At 41.3% G+C, this 20,482-nt stretch overlaps 1 protein-coding gene across 2 annotated transcripts in view; it reads right to left on the reverse strand.

The window, feature by feature from the left end:
* LOC307020883 (contactin-associated protein-like 4) overlaps window positions 1-20,482 on the reverse strand; it is a 181,190-nt gene that overhangs the window by 146,020 nt on the left and 14,688 nt on the right. For both annotated transcript variants that reach the window (XM_079652567.1, XM_079652566.1), the window contains exon 2: window positions 365-475. In XM_079652567.1, the coding sequence (XP_079508693.1) occupies window positions 365-475 (111 nt within the window). The remainder of the gene's footprint in view (window positions 1-364; window positions 476-20,482) is intronic.

The following is a 20,482-nucleotide window of genomic DNA, read 5'->3' on the forward strand; positions in this document are numbered from 1 at the left end:
AGGATTCTTTATTTGCTTTGTTTTTGTGTCCTGAGCTCAAATGAAGTCTCTTTACAACTGAGTGAAACTGCAGCAGAGCAGCTTGGCCACCACCTTCATCTCTATTAGACTTCTAAGATAAGATAAGATAAACAATTATTGATCCCTGTAGGGAACTCAGGTGTTAAAGCAGCAACAGGAGTACGATTGAAACCAAGGATAGGACAGGTACGAGTTCACACAAGGATACAAAGAATGAGAAATACAGAATGTAATGAACAGACTGTATAAACCGTATTCCCTATAGCTCTGAAACAATACCAACAATAATGCTAGTAATGTGGATTTGTCCAAACTATGTACATCTGTATCCTGTCTTTCTTACCGTCTCTCCTGTTGAGTTTGGCGAAGCCCGGCGCGTGGCTGCTGGACAGCTGAGAGGAGCTTCTGAAGGACGATGGAGGCAGATTGGAAACCAATGAGCTGTCACACACGTCTGTCAACCAATCACAAAGCAGAAAAAAAACGTACATTTTAAAACAAGGCTTGAACTTAAACAGTTTAAAGATGCAAATAAAGATGCACATGAGTAGACTCCGCGGTCTTAAAATCCCCACAATGCTTTGCGCACAGACCAATTTCCAAATCTTTGGCGGAAATCGCGCTCCATTTAAGGCGGGGCCTCACATACGACGCACACCTGCACACCTGTTCCTCCATTCTTCGTTTTACGAGGCTGGGAAGGATTCTTGCCTCGCTTCTGAAGCAAGTGACTCGGAAGACATGTGCTACCAAGGAAGCATCCTCGACATTGAGAAACACCCCCTATTTCAGGTTTCTAATCAAAAACATGTAAAAAAAACTGACGGGGGAACCAGAAGTGCTAAAATGCTAACTCATTCCCGGGGTTTAGGACTCATTCCTTCAACAAGTACTGCTGATTGTAATGTCAAGAAACTTCACTTATAGTTGCCACACGTTTTGCACGGCACTTCCATACTTTAGCCAGAGTAATGACCGACATGTAACATGTGCCTTCAAACGAGCTACCTTTGAATACATTATCTCTACATGCACATCAGCATCCAGTCATCGTTCCAGATGAAAAAACTGAGATGTTTGGAATAGAGTAGAAAGTTCAACATGAGCACCACACAGAGTTCCCGTTAGCTGGTAATTACCGGACTACGACCGGTAAAATATGCTGAAGACCGGCAAATCTAAATCTCTCCGGTCAAAGCGTCCGGTCAAAATATATTTCCCCTTAGCGCAATAACGCATCAGTTGTGCAACTTGCGCCACTTATGTGACAGACAAAAGAGTATGTGACAGACAAGAATAGTCAATTCTAATGTCTAACAGGTAATGTGGAGAAAGAGATGTCCTGTCTGGGTTGATTGTGCGTTGATCTGTTGGTAATGCCTCGGGGTTCCGGTCGGCATGTAAACAAATGCATAATGCTGCGCTGTACTTTGCGGCCTCACCCGGTTGCATAGAGACGCTTATTGTTTAGGTGTCTTTTAATAAGCAGGTAGTCATATCATTAGCTAGAACTAGCTAGCTAGCTATTTTAATTACTTCTCAAACTAGTTATAGATATGTTTAGTTTTACTGTCGGGTCACTCATTACTGACCCGCGAGCTGCATGATACTGACGGGCTCTCAGGAGAGGGAGAGAGAGAGCGCTCCGTTTATTATTCCTGTGTTGTTGTAAGTTACTGTACACTTTTGAATAATGTAGTTAATCTACTATAATTAGTTTGTTTAATATCGAATCATATCAACTTGTTTTAAAGCTCAATAAATAACAAAGAAGACCTTTGACCGGCACTTTTCAAATTGTGTCCGGAAGATTTAAACTTTAACGGACATGTTAACCGGCGAAAAAATATTCTAACGGGAACTCTGGTACTACAACACTAAGAGATTCAAGAAAGGCTAAATACCAGAAGCAAAGGGCAGGATCACCAGGTTGTTGTTTGTCTCAAGAGCTGAGGTGTAGAGTTGCATCAATGATTCGGCTGGTTAAATGTCAGCCAAGTGAAAGCAGGCCTTTGACATTACACTGCAGTCTGTCAGCAGTTTAACACAGGAACGTCTCCTCTCTCAGAGTGTAAACATTATTAAGGGTCAAAATGATAAAAGGAGATGTGTCCAAACTCTTCTCCAGAGTGGAAAACACAGCTGAGGGGTCTGCAGTTAAAACCACGCTAAGGATATCACAATATCACACGCAGCTGGAGATAGATTATCATTTCCCATCTGTTCGCCTGAGAGAAAGTGTTGAGTTGTTAAAAACAGAAGGACGAGAGCGCACTGAGGCTGAGACGGGGAAATAATCAGCAATAGAGAAATAAATGATGTCATCGAATACGGTAATACACAAAGAAACCTTTAAATCAAACGTTTGTCACAGCTTCATCGTCATTCCTTTTGAGTCTGTGGATATTAGCGAGTGGCACTAATCACAGAGAGGCATGCTTCATGTCCCCAGGTGGAAACAGGTCTTTCAGCTGTAATGGCACCATACGGTAGGAGATGAATGAACTGTGTAATAATGTTGTAGCAGGACAGGGGGGAAAGTAAACACACACCTAGAGATTCCCTGAGAAAAAGGGGAGTGGCTAATCAAGAGAGAAGCTGGAGGAAACCAATCAAGGAAATGATTGGTACCTGTGTGCTGTTAAAAGGAGGAAAGCATGTCATTCAAAAAGAAGAGAAAGAACCAAGAGGAAGTCGGATCGAACACACACCACTCTGGACTGGAAAAACAGAACTTTACAAGTTTACTGTCACACATCCCTATCCCCTGAACTACACTCTTACCCTGAGTGACCCTATCCCCCACACTCACTCACAGTCAACCCAATCCCCATGATGTAAACAAGGCTCTCGGAGTCACATAAGTGATTGATGTTTTGTGAGTTAATGTGACTTATTTGTTTGTGTTTTTGTATCTACTGGATTTAAGTTGTTCTGGTAAATGGTCTGTGACATGAGTTGTTTGTTTAATGTACTGATTATTATTTGGGTTTAAAAAATACAGACATTATGTTGAAAGTGAATTGGTTGATTATTATTTTTCCTTGGTAAACTTCAGTAGCTAGGTCACCGGGCTATCCTTCTGTTTCCGCGTGTTTAAGCATATCATTTTTTGACAGCTGGCTATTAAATATTCCTCTGTCTGGCGCCCAAATTAAATGTATTCGTTCAGGGATAACACCTACGCTACAATGTGGATGAATGGATGCTGTAATCATGTGGTGTTGTTAAGATGAACGGCTCGTTACAGGCTGATCCTGATGGAGACTAATCAGCGTTGTCAGAATAAACCTTCATGTTTCATTCTTTAATGCTTTATTAAAGACTGAAGGCAATAAAAACGTCATATTGTATACTTAATGATATTATTAGTGTCAAATGTTTTTTAATAGACTCACTCTGGGTGTTGGTTTTGTTACAAATGAAATCACTGGGGATTTGTTTGTGCAGCGGTTTTTTTATTTTCAATTGATTTGAACAACAGCAGCCAGGAAAGTATAAAGGCTTTTCTGGAAAGCATAATATATTTTCTGACTCCACGACGTATCGAGCCACCAATCGTTTTGGTTTTGGTCAAAAGGTCAAATTATGTGAAAGAATTTTAAGTGAATGTAAATGTGATTTAAAAACAACAATGAAGTATCAAATGAAATCATTTCCACTACCTGGATACATAATAGACCACACAGTAAAAGACACATAAGTGTTTGTTATTGTACGAGCAACACAAACAGAGTTTCAGCTCAATAAGTATTCACAGCTTCCCCCTCTGTAATCTAGCGCTGCCTCCATTTAAAGCTGTTAATGGCTGTTGTTCTCCACCGCTGAGATAAGAGCCAATTACTGTGACTCACGCTCGGTCCGATCCCTGCACACAACTCTGACAACAACGCTTTAGCTTCCATTACTCCGTCAACATTAGTGTACTTCATCTCAACAGCACAAGGCCTTCATCTGCCTCTCAGTGTCCAACAACCATGATTTCACTTTTTCAAAAGAGAAATAGCCCTCCATTAATTCAAATATGAGCGGTTTCACAACAGCATTCAAACATGTTCTAGCTGAACTGTGACCCTGGTCTATCTCATTTTGTAAGGACATGCATCAATTGTTCTTTACCTGCAACAGTTGGTGGCCTGACTGCCTACTTTTCAATTTAGTTTGAGATATTGAAGCGAGATCGTGAAATTACTTCAAATTTGACATCCTAGCCATTCTGAAGCGTACCCTTGAACATTTCAGCAAATCTATGACGGATTTGTTATGCCAAATATTAGGAACATTTAAAAGTTCTACTCAAAATGGAGCTGACTTTTTGTTTACTTTCTCATAACTGTATAATCAAATTACTTTTTTTATAAAGGGTTATAGTCAGGGTCATCCTAACCCTAACCCTAACCCTGGACAAGATTATATTTAAAATTGCAGCAAATCTCCGAAGCAAGACATTTATTTTAATTATTTTTCCAAGTTAGGAAATTAGGAAAGGTGTTGCAATACATTTAGGTGGTGCAGTGCCACCACTTATGGTCAGAGTGAGGAACACTTTAAGCAGAAATATATTGAAATTATTAGCAAACCGAATGTGGAGATTGGATTTCTTTAGTATTGTCCCATATCCAACAGGACTTAATAATAATAATAATATATTTTATTTATAAGCGCACTTTTCATTTGCGTAAACAAAACTCAAAGTGCTACAAAATTAAAAAGGGTGAAACAAAACAACAAAAACAAAAAAAACAATTCAAAGCAATTTAAAAACAATTAAAACAACATAATAAAAGCAAACTTCTTTAATATATAATTAATTATTGCTCTAAATCTTTCTTTATGGTCGCTACAAACTTAGCGTACCAGTACCGTAACAGCATGAATAAACATGCATCGAAATCCAAACAAACAGCTCTTTGCACGAGTGCGTGAAGAGCTGATAACTACTTGTATAGCTCAACTGTAAGGTGCATCATTGAGCATGTGGCCATGGTACAGATGGTCAAATAGATGTCCTAGTATTTGATTATTGGTCTAGAGACCAAAACCAGAGCAACAATAAGAAGAGTAACGATGTGTACTTTGTAAAGAAATAATAAGTAAGTTGTTATTCCTGTTCCTAAAGTAAATGCAGGCTCAAGACTTATATCATCAATAGTTTTATATTTTAAAAGTTTACAGTTCTTCTGCTCGAAATATTCAGCCCGCCTCCAGCTTGGCCTCAGTGTCTCTCTGATGGTGCAATGATCTGGTACTAACCGAGTCTGAAGTGAATTTAGGACACTTTGTTACGGCAGATATCATTAAGAATCCTGACGTACGGCCGCATTACTCCGACTGAGCTTCACAGTGGCTCTTTAGTTGGTGTTTGATATCTCTATCATTAGTAATCGAGTAGTTTGAGCCTCATACATATTTAATGTGAATCTTTTAAATATGCTGTAGCTGCTACACAGTCATCAGAGGGCCTGCAGCCCTTTGTTCCCCTGGAGCTCCTCCTGATTAGTGATGCCAGCGATTATTCGATTTTTCAAATATTCGTTACACTCTCCATAATCGAAAATTATTTTTTTGAAATTCGATTTTATTTATATAGTTTTTTATTATTATTTATATTTTTCTTTTTATTCCTGGCTTAGTTTCAACCAAAATATAGACTAATGCTAATAATAGTAATGACCATTGGTCACACCAGCAGTTTGTTTTACTGTAAACTTGGAGGAAGCCAGCAGCGGCGGCGAATAATCGATTAATATTCGCCAGGGCTGTCCGATTTTCGAATTTGATCATGGTCAGTTTCTGGCATCCCTACTCCTGATAGTCCTTATCCCTGCAGCCGCTGACCTGCAGACACTTGTTACTGTGGGGCTGGGGGGGGGGGGGGGGCTCAGCGTGAAAAGCAGGGGAGTTACAGTCGTCTGAAGAGGGTAAATGAGAGGGAAGGCTCTCTGAGTGCATTAACCCCTGAGGAGATAATGCGTGGTGAGGTAACTCTCAACAGGGAGCAGCAGTTTGAAAGCATCGGGCAGGTTTTCCTCCGCTTTGGCATTTAAGAGCCGACGCCCTTGACACTGTGGCCGGTGGAGCACAAACACAGAGAGCTCAGAGGAAGATGGAGCTACATGTTGAATACCTGCTGGACTCTGCAGCCACTGAACCTCGACACGGACCCTGTGTCGGACAGAGAGCTTTCCTGAATACCAAATCACTGCACCTTCATCCTTTACACAAAAACAAACGCACTTCCTTTCTACTTCTGTCAGCTTTGACGTCTAATCCAGGGCAAACGGTTTCCTCTGACCTTTCTGAATTTGGCATCAGCAGAGAAAACCACAGAAAAGACAAGACAAGAGCCCTTCCACGCATGACGAGGAGCGACATTTACAAAAAGAATATGTCTTTCTGGTAAGAGATGAAATGTTAATGGAGGTGACACGGCTGTTTTAACTCCACTAGATTCTTGGAATTACCTCATTAACATGGTGATAGCGGCCGAAAAGAGAATTTCAGCCTCAGGTGAAACAATAAAAGAAGGAAAGTCGCACTAAATTTCGAGCACAAAGGAAGCCATTACTCTGACATTTGAGTGATGGGAAATATCTTTTCATTTCGATCAGATATCCTTCTGGACACCCATCACTCACCCTCTGGCCCATCCGTCCGTCCGGACTCTGGAAAGTCTATCATTTTGCTGAAATGACAAATGGTGAGTTTGACGGCAGTAAAAAGCCTCAAATGACTTTTACTTTGAAGCCTTCAGTCTTTGCAGTGACAGAGAGGAGGCCAAAGCTCTTTCACCTGCATTGTCCACTTCTTTACTGTTTTACTGAATAACAAAGTGCCCACAGAGTCCGGGACAGAGACCCTGCATAGCGATGAGCTCCATCCATCACTCAGCAAGCAGTGAACAGAAGGTCCTGCTCTTCAGAGCTCTGTAAGCCCCGAACACCCAGAGTTCAGTGCTGCTCAGTGTGAGCCCTCTCCTTCATTCAGAGCATGCAGCAGTAAGCAGGATAATGAGGCTCCGGACATCGTTGTCCTTGCTCCACAGCGCTGACAATCATGCAGTAGAAAACGTCAATGTTCATTTTACTAATCCACACCACCTCCAGTTTGGGGGTCAAGCCTGCTCCGCCTTGGATATATACAAAGGGGTAAATCATTAAAAAAAAGAACATTGTGAGAAACTCTGCATTGTGTTTTCTCCAGCTTGATAGTACGGTTTTGTCACCGTCACAAAAGTGTTTCACGACTTCAAGTCCCCCAAAAGGACCAAAGACCCATTCCTTATCAGATCACATGCTTCTGCCTCATCTCTGTCATCACAATGTTATGATGGCGGGCGGTGGTGACAAAGTCCATAGGGACTTGGCTTGGCAACTGGAAGGTCACCAGTTGAAGTCCCGGCAAGACCAAGTGCTACCGAGGTGTCCCTGAGCAAGGCACTGCTCCTAACACTAGGATGGGTCAAATGCAGAGGAACCGTCTTGTTACATAGTACCTGTACTGTGTAATGACAAAAAATATATATATACACTGAACAAAAATATAAATGCAACACTTTTGTTTTTGCTCCCATTTTTCATGAGATGAACTCAAAGATCTAAAACATTTTCTATAAACACAAAATAACCATTTCTCTCAAATATTGTTCACAAATCTGAAAAAATCTGTGATAGTGAGCACTTCTCCTTTGCCGAGATAATCCATCCCACCTCACAGGTGTGGCATATCAAGATGCTGATTAGACATCATGATTATTGAACAGGTGTGCCTTAGGCTGGCCACAATAAAAGGCCACTCTGAAACGTGCAGTTCTGCTTTATTGGGGGGGTCTGGGGCAGAGTCCCGCCCCGCACCCGCGACGTCCAATACCGAACCCGCCCCGCTACCCGCACATATTGACAATTAGTTCCGCAACCCGACCCGACCCGTCGGCACATGATCCGCAACCCGACCCGAACCCGCATATATATGAGCAGTGAAAACGTTCAATTATTAACACACGCATTTTGTCTAAAAAAGCCTGGGATGTTGGTTATTTTCTGCTTCTAGTTTGACACCAAAAGCCTCCCAGACGTTGGATTTCGCTCTTGAGGAAGAGTTTTTGAAGATGCTGTATTCTCCGCTAGAGAGCTTCACCTCAGCCATTTCGAATGTGGCGCGCTCAGAAGCAGATTGATGCGCTGCAGAGGTTATGATTATACGCGGTCCCGCGGGCGAGAGGTCTGAGGATTTAAACATTAAACTAAACTACCCCGCGGGTACCCGACCCGATGCAGGACTCTGGTCTGGGGGGGTCCGAAAACCTGTCAGGTTTAACCCTAACATGTCACCCACTGACATGTTAGGGTTAGGGTTAGGGTTAAACCCGAAAACATTTTTTAATCTTGACATGCCACACCTGTGAGGTGGGATGGATTATCTCGGCAAAGGAGAAGTGCTCACTATCACAGATTTTTTCAGATTTGTGAACAATATTTGAGAGAAATGGTTATTTTGTGTATATAGAAAACGTTTTAGATCTTTGAGTTCATCTCAAGAAAAATGGGAGCAAAAATAAAAGTGTTGCATTTATATTTTTGTTCAGTGTATGTTAAAAATAAAGCATTATTGATATTGTTTATCCACTACAGAGATACAACCCAATAAGGAAAGCCTAGAGATGCAGCTCTTTATCAGATATGGACAAATGTAGAAAACCGGAGCAGCTTGGAAGCCAAATAACTTCGATGTCACTTTTATTTAGACCTTTGTTGATTGTGTCTTCTCTGCGTATTTACTGTCAACTGCCCAATAAAGGTGGCAACAAACAGTCGATCTTTTTCTCTTGTAAAACCACCAAAAAAAAATCAGAAAGCGCATAGATTTCACCTTTGTGTCACTTGTCAAGTGAATAAGAACATCCCAAACAGGACTCATTGGGATGCATCTTATGGTTGTTGGGTTTTCTTCTGTGAGCTGATAGTCATTCTATAATCAGTGTTACAGACAGATAAGTAGATTTATTGAGATAGTGGGATTCATGTTGCCTAAAACCACTGACTCTACTGCAGCGTTATTTCAAGCAGTTACAATTATATAATTACATTTAGCTTTATCTTTGACATAATAAGATGTTAACAACTACAGTTAAATAAATAGCATGCTTCAAATACGCTTGGGATAATAAACTTACAAAAAGTTTTAGAAAAATAGTTTGTGGGATGCACCAATCAAATGATTTTGACTTAATGTTTACCCAAAGAAGCCACGCCTTCTTTGACCTTAACCAAGTGGCTTTAGTTGCATACGTGATCTGAACGTGACCACGGGCACATTCACAACATGTATGCAACTCTGCTTCACAAACAAAACAAAAATACAGTGTCTACAGAACATTAGCAATGATTGATTTTGATTATTAAAGCCATGGAAAGTATTTTAGAAACCACAGAAATCAGTGGTTTCTGCCATTAGGAGAAGTTGGAGAACTTTGAATACATTAGATGATTCTCCACATTTACGCATCATTGGTTTTTAGAAAAGATCACAGAAAGTTTCAGGATATGTTCCGCATTATGGTTATGGTGAATATCTTGCACTTTCTATTTTATCTTTTAATTAATATCAACGTCCCACAATGCCTGAAAAGTCACTCATCTGCCCTTTCTCTCAACGGGAGAATCCATCCTAACAGCTTTTAAAGTGAGCAGCTCAGCACTTTCCCACTCCTCACTGCTTTTAACAACTACAGAAATATTTTGTTTCCCAATTCTCCACCCAGCTGTCAAACACACTCCTGCATAATGTTCATTCCTTGTGGCCTTCAGCCGCTACCCAGCTAGAAAATAAGCTCATTATGTAAAGCACAATCTGCAAGAACACAGCCCACACACACACACAGATCCGTGCACACAGCTCCCGGGTGCACACGGCACTCCGCTGCCTCGGAAAGGATCACACACTCCTCCTCTGTCTGTGTGAGGCTGCGTGGGAGGCACACATCAACCAAATCAAGTGATCAAAAGCAGCGACAGCAGCATTTAAAATCTCTTCATCTCTGGCCAGGTTTGACGCACACAAACGCAGACAAGGCAGAAATAACAAGCTGGCACCTGGGTTTAGTAAAAACACCGCTAAAGAGTCTAGTTGCCAGCTCATAGAGTGCTATTGTGAACCCGGAAAAGTTAAGTACCCCAAAGTTTAATGATAGAAATGTACAGTACGGGTCCCAGGCACATAGAAACTGCCGGGTGCTAATTTGCATATGTTGGGCAATTAGCACAAGTTGCGTTAATTAGCATGAATGACTATGAAAGCCTATATGGGCAATAGTTTTCAAATGCTTGACACTTTTGGAGTGGTTTTGGGTTCATTTGTGATGCTGAGTCCATTTCCGACATTCAGGATGAAAAATGCCAATATGTGTTTTCTCGGTGGGCGGATTTGGATTCATTTTGGGTGGATCTGGATGATTTAGGGGACTCTGGATCAGTTGGATTGAACAGATTGCCAATTATTTGAAAATAAATCGTCCACAGTAGAGGTTATAATGGTCATCTTGTGCCCTCTATATCCAATGATCGCAACATTACCCATGGTAGTGAAAATCGGCCTAATCAACCACATGTTCACATGGGCTATGATGCCATTCATGCTAATTAACTAAACTTATGCTAATTGTGCAAATTGCCCAACATATGCAAGTTATCATCCGGCAGCTTGCTGGGGACCTGTACTATACATTCCTGTCATAAAACGTTGGGGTTTTCAACATTTCCGGGTTCACTATGCAACTAGACCAGGGGTGTCAAACTCAATTTCATTGCGGGACACATTCGCATAAAGGATGCACTCAAAGGGCCGGTTGTAACTATATATAAGATATATATAAAATAATGTATTATATGACATTATTGCCTCTGAATTGGATTATTATCGGATAGGATAATAACTTAGTAATCAACTGCGTCTGAAAGCAGAAGTCCAGGGCAAATAATTGCAAGTCTCTTCAGTGTGCATGTCATAAAACAAGATGCATTGTGGGACATGTAGTTTACGGGCAACCTGCTTCTGTAAAGTGACATGTAACCATATAATAAACGCATTATATTCTTTGCAAGCTCTTGCGGGGCCACATGAAATGAAGTCGCGGGCCGGATTTGGCCCCCGGGCCTTGAGTTTGAGACCCCTGAATTAGACTAAATGCCGAAAACTGAGTTACAATGATGCAGAGTTAGAGGGAAGGCTGCAGGCTAGATCTCTGGGACTAATGTCTCGAGGAGGAGATATCATAGAATACCAATCCACCCGATGCACTAAGTAACTAATCTGAATATATTAAGTGTCTCTTAATGGAGAGCAGCGGAGCAACAAGTCTCCACGGGAAAAAACTGTTTGGCACAAAATGCAATTTTCTTCTTTCACTCTGATAAAACACACAACACAGATATTCACATCATCCAAGCAGCTCGGCAAATCTAATTTATTTAAAAGGTAAAGCCCTGGATTGGACACCAGCGATTCATAAGATTGGAAACGTTGCACGAGCAGAGGAGCTTATACTGCAAACGGTTTTAATGCAAATGAGAGTCGGAGCAGCACGCTGCACCTTTTGTCTTTTTAATTGGAGCGAGCCAAACATCAAAATGCAGCGCAACGCTCAGATTGTGGTTTGAGACTGGATATAGTATTGTCTGACATTTGGCTAATCATATCACAACAGTGTGCTCTCTCCCTGGTGCTTTCATGAGCGTTTGTTTCAGGACTCAGGCTTGAAACTAAACAATACATCCCCTACTGTATATCATAAATGACACTTTGAAAACCACCTGATTGTATCTGCCAATATGTTTGAGTTTGTTTGGGCTGGTGTGAAAGGCAGGATATCTGTCAGCTAGAAGCCGTTTGCAGGTATCTTTCTATTTAATATGTAGTTTCCCTGCTTGCTTTATATCTGCAGTTAACCTTTGCTTCTGTAACGCTGTTGATATTGAAATACTGACTCCAAAGATTATGCAATATTATATTTTGTATAGTTTGACCAGTGCTGTAACATCAACAACGTAAGAAAGTCTCTGTGCAAGTAATTGTATTTTAATCTCGATTAAGATTTTGGCTTGCAACGATTACAAAAACAACGTAATCGAAATCAAACGATTATTATTATTTATTTTGTTTGGGGTTTTTCAGTTGAATTGTACTTAAAGTTCAGGGTTATCAACTGTTAAAATCATATTGTTCAAACGTTTCTTTCAATAAATGGATGTTTTCAAAGTAAATGGATCATTTTTTTAATAATCGGGATATCAATTATTGACCAAAATAATCGTGATTAAGATTTTTGCCATAATCGCACAGCCCTAAAAGTCACCCTAAGTTGCAGAATACATGTTCTGATTGGTTTACTGTTTGGTTATCACGAGGTCTACTAAGTCATGATTTATCAATAAACAATTAAATGTGCCAGAAGCCAGGTGAGCATTCCTAAAGAAAGCGTGTGATAAACGATGTTTCCACCTCTTATTGGCTCTGCAGTGGGTGACAGGCAGAATCATTGTCTACCTCTGACCCAACGTACCTTTAAGATGCCTTTAAATCTCACACTCATTCAATAAAAGCGCCGATACTGGGCAGCGTGACCCGAGCGTACGGTGTTTCTGCTGAGGCTAAACCGCAGAGGCCCAATTCATCAACTCACGGCAGAACCTCCTCACCCTGTTTATTTAAAGGCCTCGCAGAAACCTCGATAACCTATAAGCTCCCGTTGAGGGCTGAGGTGAAACGTGTTTCCAGTAACCAGCAGAACATCGGAGCTCTGAAGATCACAGCGGAGAAAAGCAAGAAAAGCAGCCCCTCCACAGCTTCACTAGAACAGCTGGTGCACGGGGACCTCTGCAGTGCAATAACACACGTCTTATATGAGCTCCAGAGGTGAGAAACGGGCTGCTACCAAAGCTCACTGTGTGTGTGTGTGTGTGTGTGTGTGTGTGTGTGTGTGTGTGTGTGTGTGTGTGTGGTGTGTGTGTGCGTGCGTGCGTGCGTGCGTGCGTGCGTGCGTGCGTGCGTGCGTGCGTGTGTGGTGTGTGCGTGCGTGCGTGCGTGCGTGCGTGTGGTGTGTGTGTGTGTGTGTGTGCGTGCGTGCGTGCGTGCGTGCGTGCGTGCGTGTGTGTGTGTGTGTGTGTGTGTGTGAAATACAGCCTCTTAACAGCCTCACTTAACCACAAACTAAGAGCCGCATCTACTGAAGTGATGCACCACTTTTGATGCACCATGATACTGAGTAGTATTACTAAAGATTACTTCCTCATACCAGTACAGTTCAAACATTGACGAGTTTCAATGTTCCTCTACTTTCTGACTGTAACACATAATGATGCTGTTTCTGACATTTGAGCATTTAGCTTTGTGTTTTCTTTGTACTGCCAGCGACAATGTCATAAAATATAACCAGTTACACATTCAGTGGATTTCAGTGCCAGTAGGTATGGTGTTCTTTTGTCGGGGAAGTTTTTTGGGAAAATTAGAGGAAGTAATTAAAGGTGGGGTAGGTAAGTTTGAGAAACCGGCTCGAGATGCACTTTTTGTTATATTCCATGGAATGCTCTTAACATCCCGATAGCAATGAATATCTGAAGTGCTTTGACAAAAAATACATAAACAAATGTCATCTGTGGAAGCCGTGGCGCTGTAAAAAGCACGACCAATCATCTGAGCCGGCCCGGCTAAAGTAACTGGATGGCCTACCTGCCTGTCAGCCTTCCATCTGTGCACAAACTTATCTCGTGCCCTCATTGGTCATGTGTGTGTTCGTGTGTGTTGGAGGAGGGGCTCTGTAAGGAAGTGGCAGATTTGTTCCCGCCGTGTACTTTCAAATTCTTGCGCACTCGAGCTGGTTTCTCCAAAATTACCTACCCCACCTTTAAAGGAAGTTTCTCTGCATTACCAGCCGTGAGCTTGTTTCTGTTTTCATCTACAAAATGGGAGCAAAACATCCTCTCACGGTCCGCAGTACTGAATGATGCTGAAAGGTATCAGCATTACGTTTGTGCCGATGTGGAAAATCACCATTTGTTAACTCCCCAGTGACAGAAGTAAACAAAGGAGTCCATTGGAGGCTTTTCAGTGAGGAGGGGGGGAGTGTGTGGGAGAGAAAACTCCCTCTGGAGGGAACACAGGGACATAAGTCTTTGCACTGTCCTTGGTAAAAGCTTCTGTTATTGTTACTGCCCAGTGTAGCAGTGTTTGGTGCAGCGATGGTTATTGCCGTTTCCAGCTGCTATCATTTCAAGCTGCTCTTAACTTTCACTGTGTTGGTTCCTGCTTCTGTTAAAGGAGCTGTATTCCACCATCCTCTTGACAATTCAACAGATCATAGATTGCACTGTGCTCTACTTATGTCAGCACTGTTTATCCTAATATATAAAAAAAGTGCTGACATTGTCCCTTCTCCGCCTACCTACTTACGTCATGTTGACATAAAGTGGTATAAAGTGCGGTTATATCGAAGAAGTGTTATGATTACGATGACAAGTATATGAGCCCAGCATCAGACTGATACCCACTATTAGTACCAGCGTTAATGTATGCCTATAATACTTTATAGTCATCTTCCCTCAGGAAACATAAGAAGATAAGTGCCTCTAAAAAAAAATGATTTGATATCCCCCATCTTCTCCCGCCTATCAAACTCTGAGAGCTGAGATTCCCTCGGGGCTGGAAACACAAAGGCTACGGACACGTCTTCAAATAAATCAAACGTTTCCGTCTTTTTCAGAAGTTTTGGAGACAGTCGCCGATGCAGCACTTTTACTCTGAACTAGTGAACCTTCATAGGGAAGTGTAATTGGGGAAAAGCTGGGGGAAATTCGAGACATACCCCCAATTAGGGTGGTGGTCAGAAATATAGGGCATGGTGGTGAATATCTTGTCATAGCTTGTTGGTCACAGAACAATCTGATAGGGTAAAAACTTTAGTCCAATGAGATCATGGCTGCCGGGGTAGTAACTTTCCAGAAACCACTGATTGTCTTTCAGCTCGCAGGATCTTTTGCACTAGATAACAAATAAAAGTGGTAAACAACTTCACACCAAGGACTGCAGGTGGCACGGGTCCAGAACAGTATTACACACATCTGTCCTCTGCCTGTCTTAAATGTAATCTTTTCCCTGCAGTTTGAAGAATCTGATCTGCGAGTTGATAATTCACTTCACAGAAATTTGATTTCTATACGGTCGGTTTCTCCGGGTTAGGATTTATCAAGCTGTTAGGAAATGACCCGTCAAGCCCTGCACAGTCCCTGCAGCTACTTTCTGCTCCCTGAGGAGAAGCCGGCTGAGTCCACTTCAATACGGGGAATTTGTTTACAATATAGCTGCAAAATAACAAAAGATATGAACAAAATCTCATTAACTTCTCTCTACATAGAAGACACTTAATGCTCAACTCCAAGGTGAGCACTGCCTTGATATTGTGGGCCATTTCCAACTCTTAATTTAGTGTAGTAAAGTATATGGAGTGATTTTTAGATGCTACTAATGTAATGTTTAGATTTGTTAAAATAATGGGACATGATGTGCTAACATTATGTCATTTTAGGGTTTAAATGAGGGCTTACCTTTTGTAATGGAGTTATAATTGGGACATACATTTTTGTTTTAGTATTCGGTTTGATTTATTACTTTATTTGAAAGGAGACGTTTCTTTAAAATAATCTCATTTGGCCAGATAGTTTCATCTGCAATTGAAACTATAACGTCACGATGGAAAAGGCCATTTTAAGCAGATTTTTGAAAAGTGTTTCTTTTAAGTTGCCTGCAATGAGATACGTCACTCGTTATGGTTGTAAGGTTTTAGCGCTGTCCTGTCCGTGTGACACCTGCTGGACTGATTGTTGTTCCTGCCCCTGATTGTGTCCACCTGTGCCCCATTACCTAATGTGTATATTTAGTCCTTCTCTCCCTTTGTCTGGTGTTGGTTCGTCTTGTGATGTCGTTATCTCCATGCCTGTTTGCCAGAGATCCATGTTACATTACCTAGTAGAACCTAGTGATTCTATGGAGAATCCTAGTAGAGCCTAGTAGTCATTATTGATAGCTTTGGTTTCTTTACAATAAAGAATATTACCAAGCAACGGAATTGAGCATCTGAGTTCTTACGAGGCCATCGTATCAATGGTCAATGAATGTGAGTGGGGAGACTAAATGATAAAGCTGTCGGCGGAAATAAACACTCAGTAAGAGTGGCATGATAATGTACATGTACATGTAATCCTTTGATCCATTTCACATAAATAAATATGAACTAGCTTTAAACTATTGAAATGGCATGGGTAGAAGATAGGGCTGCTCAATTAATCATATTTTAATCGCAATTACAATTTTGTCTCGCAACGATTATGAAAATAACATAATCGAAATAAAACACTTTTTCTTTTTTTTTTTTTAAATGTATTGGTTTTTCAGTTGAACTATACTTAAAGTTCAGGGTAATCAACTGTTAAAAACATATTGTTCAATTTTTTTTTCAATAAATGGATGTTTTCAAAGTAAATGGATGATCGTTTTTATTAATCGTGATATCAATTATTGACCCAAATAATAGAGATTATGATTTTTGCCATAATCGAGCAGCCCTAGAAGACATTGGAGAGCTGTATCTGAAATAACCATCATGGGAAAATCCACAACAATCACATGATCCGATTTAATTCCCGTCCATAGAGTGACGCTGTTCCTTCAATGTTCACTTTTGTTAGCCATGCATTCATATCTATGGCAGTGCAGTCGTGAAGAAACTCAGTACTCTTGGGTCTGAACCCGAACACACACACACACACACACACGCACAAACACACACACACACACACACACACACACACACACACACACACACACACGCACGCACAAACACACACACACACACACACACACACACACAGACACACACACACCCTTAAAAGCCGGCGGGGGTGACATTGTAGAGGCAGTTGAGACTTCAACAGCAGGGAAACAGACAGGGGAAACTATTAGATACTATTTCTCCTTCCTGCCCTCACACACACCCCTCTGCTTTTCCTTCCACTCCATCGTCACCCATCTTTAAAGTTGCTCTTTTCTCTTCCTGTCTAAGATTCTCCCTTTCCTTCACACCTGCTGTCCTCCCTGTCATCCTTCCCTACACCTCTTCTGCCTACGTCTTCGTCAACGATGTGAGGCTATCCCTCCAGAAAGCAGATGGTGGCACAAACACACACTGCAGAGTCATTGAGGGGTAAAATGGGAAAGGCAGTAGAAATGTCAGCCGTTGTGAGGAGCGGAGAGGGAACACTACGAGCAGACAGCCTGCAGACTCTGACCCCTCTCGTACTTTATATTCCCCTTCTTCTCTCGCACACTGCTCACCCACCCACCTCGTTTTCACCTTAGTGCTTAGCTTGGTTAAACTGTCTTGTTGAGTAGAAATTCAGCCGTACACTTTTTTTTAATGGCCACTGACTCAGCTGTGTCCTCCTCTCTAATGCAAAGTGAGCGGCTGTGCTTCCTCTCATCAGCAGTCGCTGTACAGCAGCCGCCTGCAGAGATGTGGCCACCGGGTTCATAAAAATACACAACAGAGAGGATGTTAGGCTGTGATCAGCATCTATCTCCGAGTGTAAACACCTACGAGCCTGAACCGTGGCGCACGGAGCGATGTAGACACACTGATGATGTGTTCTCTGGAGGTCTTGCGTTGGGATGATGGAAACATTGAAGCAGACCCAAAGCGTCAGGAGGCAAAATGTGGGGCTCAAAAGCTTTCAATAGAGTGATGCAGGAATGAGTCCTTCACTTGGAAATAAGTTAACATTGAAGCACTTCCTGTTCCCTTGTCTAAAAGTCAGCGTTTTTTTTATGACTTTTTTGTTTGAATCCCAAAATAAGGTCTGTGTTTATCACAAGCTTCAGAGATGTTCACGTTTTGTTCTATAACATGAAATATATCAGCACAACTCGTACTCGTAACGTACAATGGCTGTTTCTAAAAAGAGGGCTAAACGAGACCACTCATCACCCCGAACATTCCAATCCAACTTTATTTATATAGCACTTTAAAACCTCCAGACCAAAGTGCTGTACAGAGAGATGTATAAAATATAACATCCCACAGCTCAGCTCACAAAACATAAAATAAATACATTTAAAATAAAAGATTAAAACACAAAACAAACCAGAATAAACGTAACATTTACGAACATTAGCCGCCTTTAGCTTAGCGGTGGTCCCATGAAGTCATGTGACTGTGATGAAGTTTGTTTGCAGCCTTATACAGTATCTTAGCTATTTACTTCCAGGGATTTAATTGCAACTACAACATAACAGTGCTCTTAACATGTGGAAATGATCTGGCTGAACAAAACGTGTTTGTATCAAAAACACCCCCTCGTCACTACTCTACTGCATATAGGGAAAGTGGTGATGTCCAATGAGGGAAAAAAGATTGAGAAAAGCGAGTTTTACAAAATATCACTTTTAGCCTCAGGTTTTTACTAAAACCAGAAAAACATCGTCCAACATTTCCGCCAAAGGTTCAAATCATTCAGCCACAAAGGTCTTTCACATAAGTGCAACAGCCCTGAACACTTCGCTCTCTCACTCCTGATGTGTCTGAGAGTCACCTTTTCCACTCGGGAGGGGGCGAAGATTGCTTTCTTGTGCTATCTGACATTCACACCCACTTCCTGCAGGGATTGGTCCGGTGTGTGGGAGAGAGAGGAGCCAGGCTTCACATTTCTCTTAACAATCCCTTTATTTGTGTTCTAGTAACAACTTTCTCTGTCGCTTTTCAATCGTACGACACTTTGAATCTCATCCAGGAGAGACAACGTGCTCCAGTAAACTCACATGCAAACAGTACAGCGTCTCCCCCGTTACTACATTTACACAACACTGATTACATCTGCAGCCGTTTGAAGAGACACTTGATTGATTTGAAGAAATTGGTGACATCTTTTAGACTTTTCCTGAGATTTTCTTTTATCTCGATGTTAAACTTAGTTTTATCATAAGATCTAAAGATTGTACGTGTGTTTAGGTAGTTATTAGTTCATTTTCTTATCAATGGACTAATTATGGTCATACCCCCTTGTTATTTTTGACATTTCAAGAGGTATAATGTTCAACCTTTTACTTTTTACACTATAGAAAACTATAAGTCTGAGTTCATGAAATCTTCTCTCCCACGAGGATAAATCTTGTTGCTTATATTTACAATGGCAAAGCTTTTCCGTAACGCTACTCCAATCTAAAAGTTTAGCATACAAGCTATCGAACTGACAATACTTTCTAGCACCCCACTGAACATTCTCGTGAATAATATGCAGTATAAACGTTCCTTCATAAGGACAGTCTGTCTAATCCAGGGGTGGGGAACCATTTCCCTCTCGAGGGCCTTTTCAATTTTTTCAACATCCTCCGAGGGCCGTACAAATTATTGAGCTCTGCTTAAAAAAACTAAAATCAGAGCCCATTCATTTGGCCTTTCTTTCATGCTGTGCAAAGAAAAAGCAACCTCTTAATCCAGATATCTTACCATGACTCACGTATGCATGCACGTGCACGGTGTGGCATGACAACCCAAACAGAAAGATATGGACATATCTGTGCAAATGTATGTGTACGGCTTCTCATTTCAAACCTTTATTTATCCAGGTGTATCCCATTGAGATCATTGATCTCTTATTCAAGGGAGACCTGCTCAAGTAGGTTCCACATGAAACATAAAAAATATAAACAGAACAACAAAAGGACATTTTACAGCAACATTACAGGGATTACAATTTACATAACTATCCACATGAACAGGTACCAACAGCTTCCGATTGAGTAGCATCCAACCGAGCTTTAAAAACATTTAGTGGCACCAGATTGCTCAGTTTCCATTTCAATTGCAGACTATTCCAAGACAGTGGAGCTGCGCGTCTAAATGCTATCTTCCCTAAGACAGTCCTAGCAGTTGGCACATTTAATAAAACTACAGCATTCGATCTCAGGCAGTATCCACTTACAATTCGCCGTGAGATCAGGGAGCAGATGTAGGATGGAAGTTTCCTGGCTTTATATATAAAAATGTACCAGTGACTGAGCCTCCGTACAATTAGTGAAGGCAAACCAGCCCTTGCATACAGGGTACAGTGATGGGTTAAGGCTTTACAGTTTGTCACAAATCTCAGTGCACTGTGATACACAGCATCTAACTTGACCAGGCAATTGGCAGGTGCATTCATATAGATCAAATCACCATAGTAAAAAGGTCACAGTGACTAGCCTTTTCCTGGCCTCAAGCGAGAAACAGGACTTGTTTCTGTAGAAGAAACCTAGCCTAACCCTCAGTTTTTTAAACAGGTTATTGACATGACGTTTAAAAGAGAGACAATCATCAAGCCAGATACCAAGGTATTTGGAACAGGTAACCACTTCAAGTTTTATTCCTTGCGTAGTTACAATA

This window comes from Notothenia rossii (genome assembly GCF_949606895.1).
Source record: "Notothenia rossii genome assembly, chromosome: 9".
NCBI lineage: Eukaryota > Metazoa > Chordata > Actinopteri > Perciformes > Nototheniidae > Notothenia > Notothenia rossii.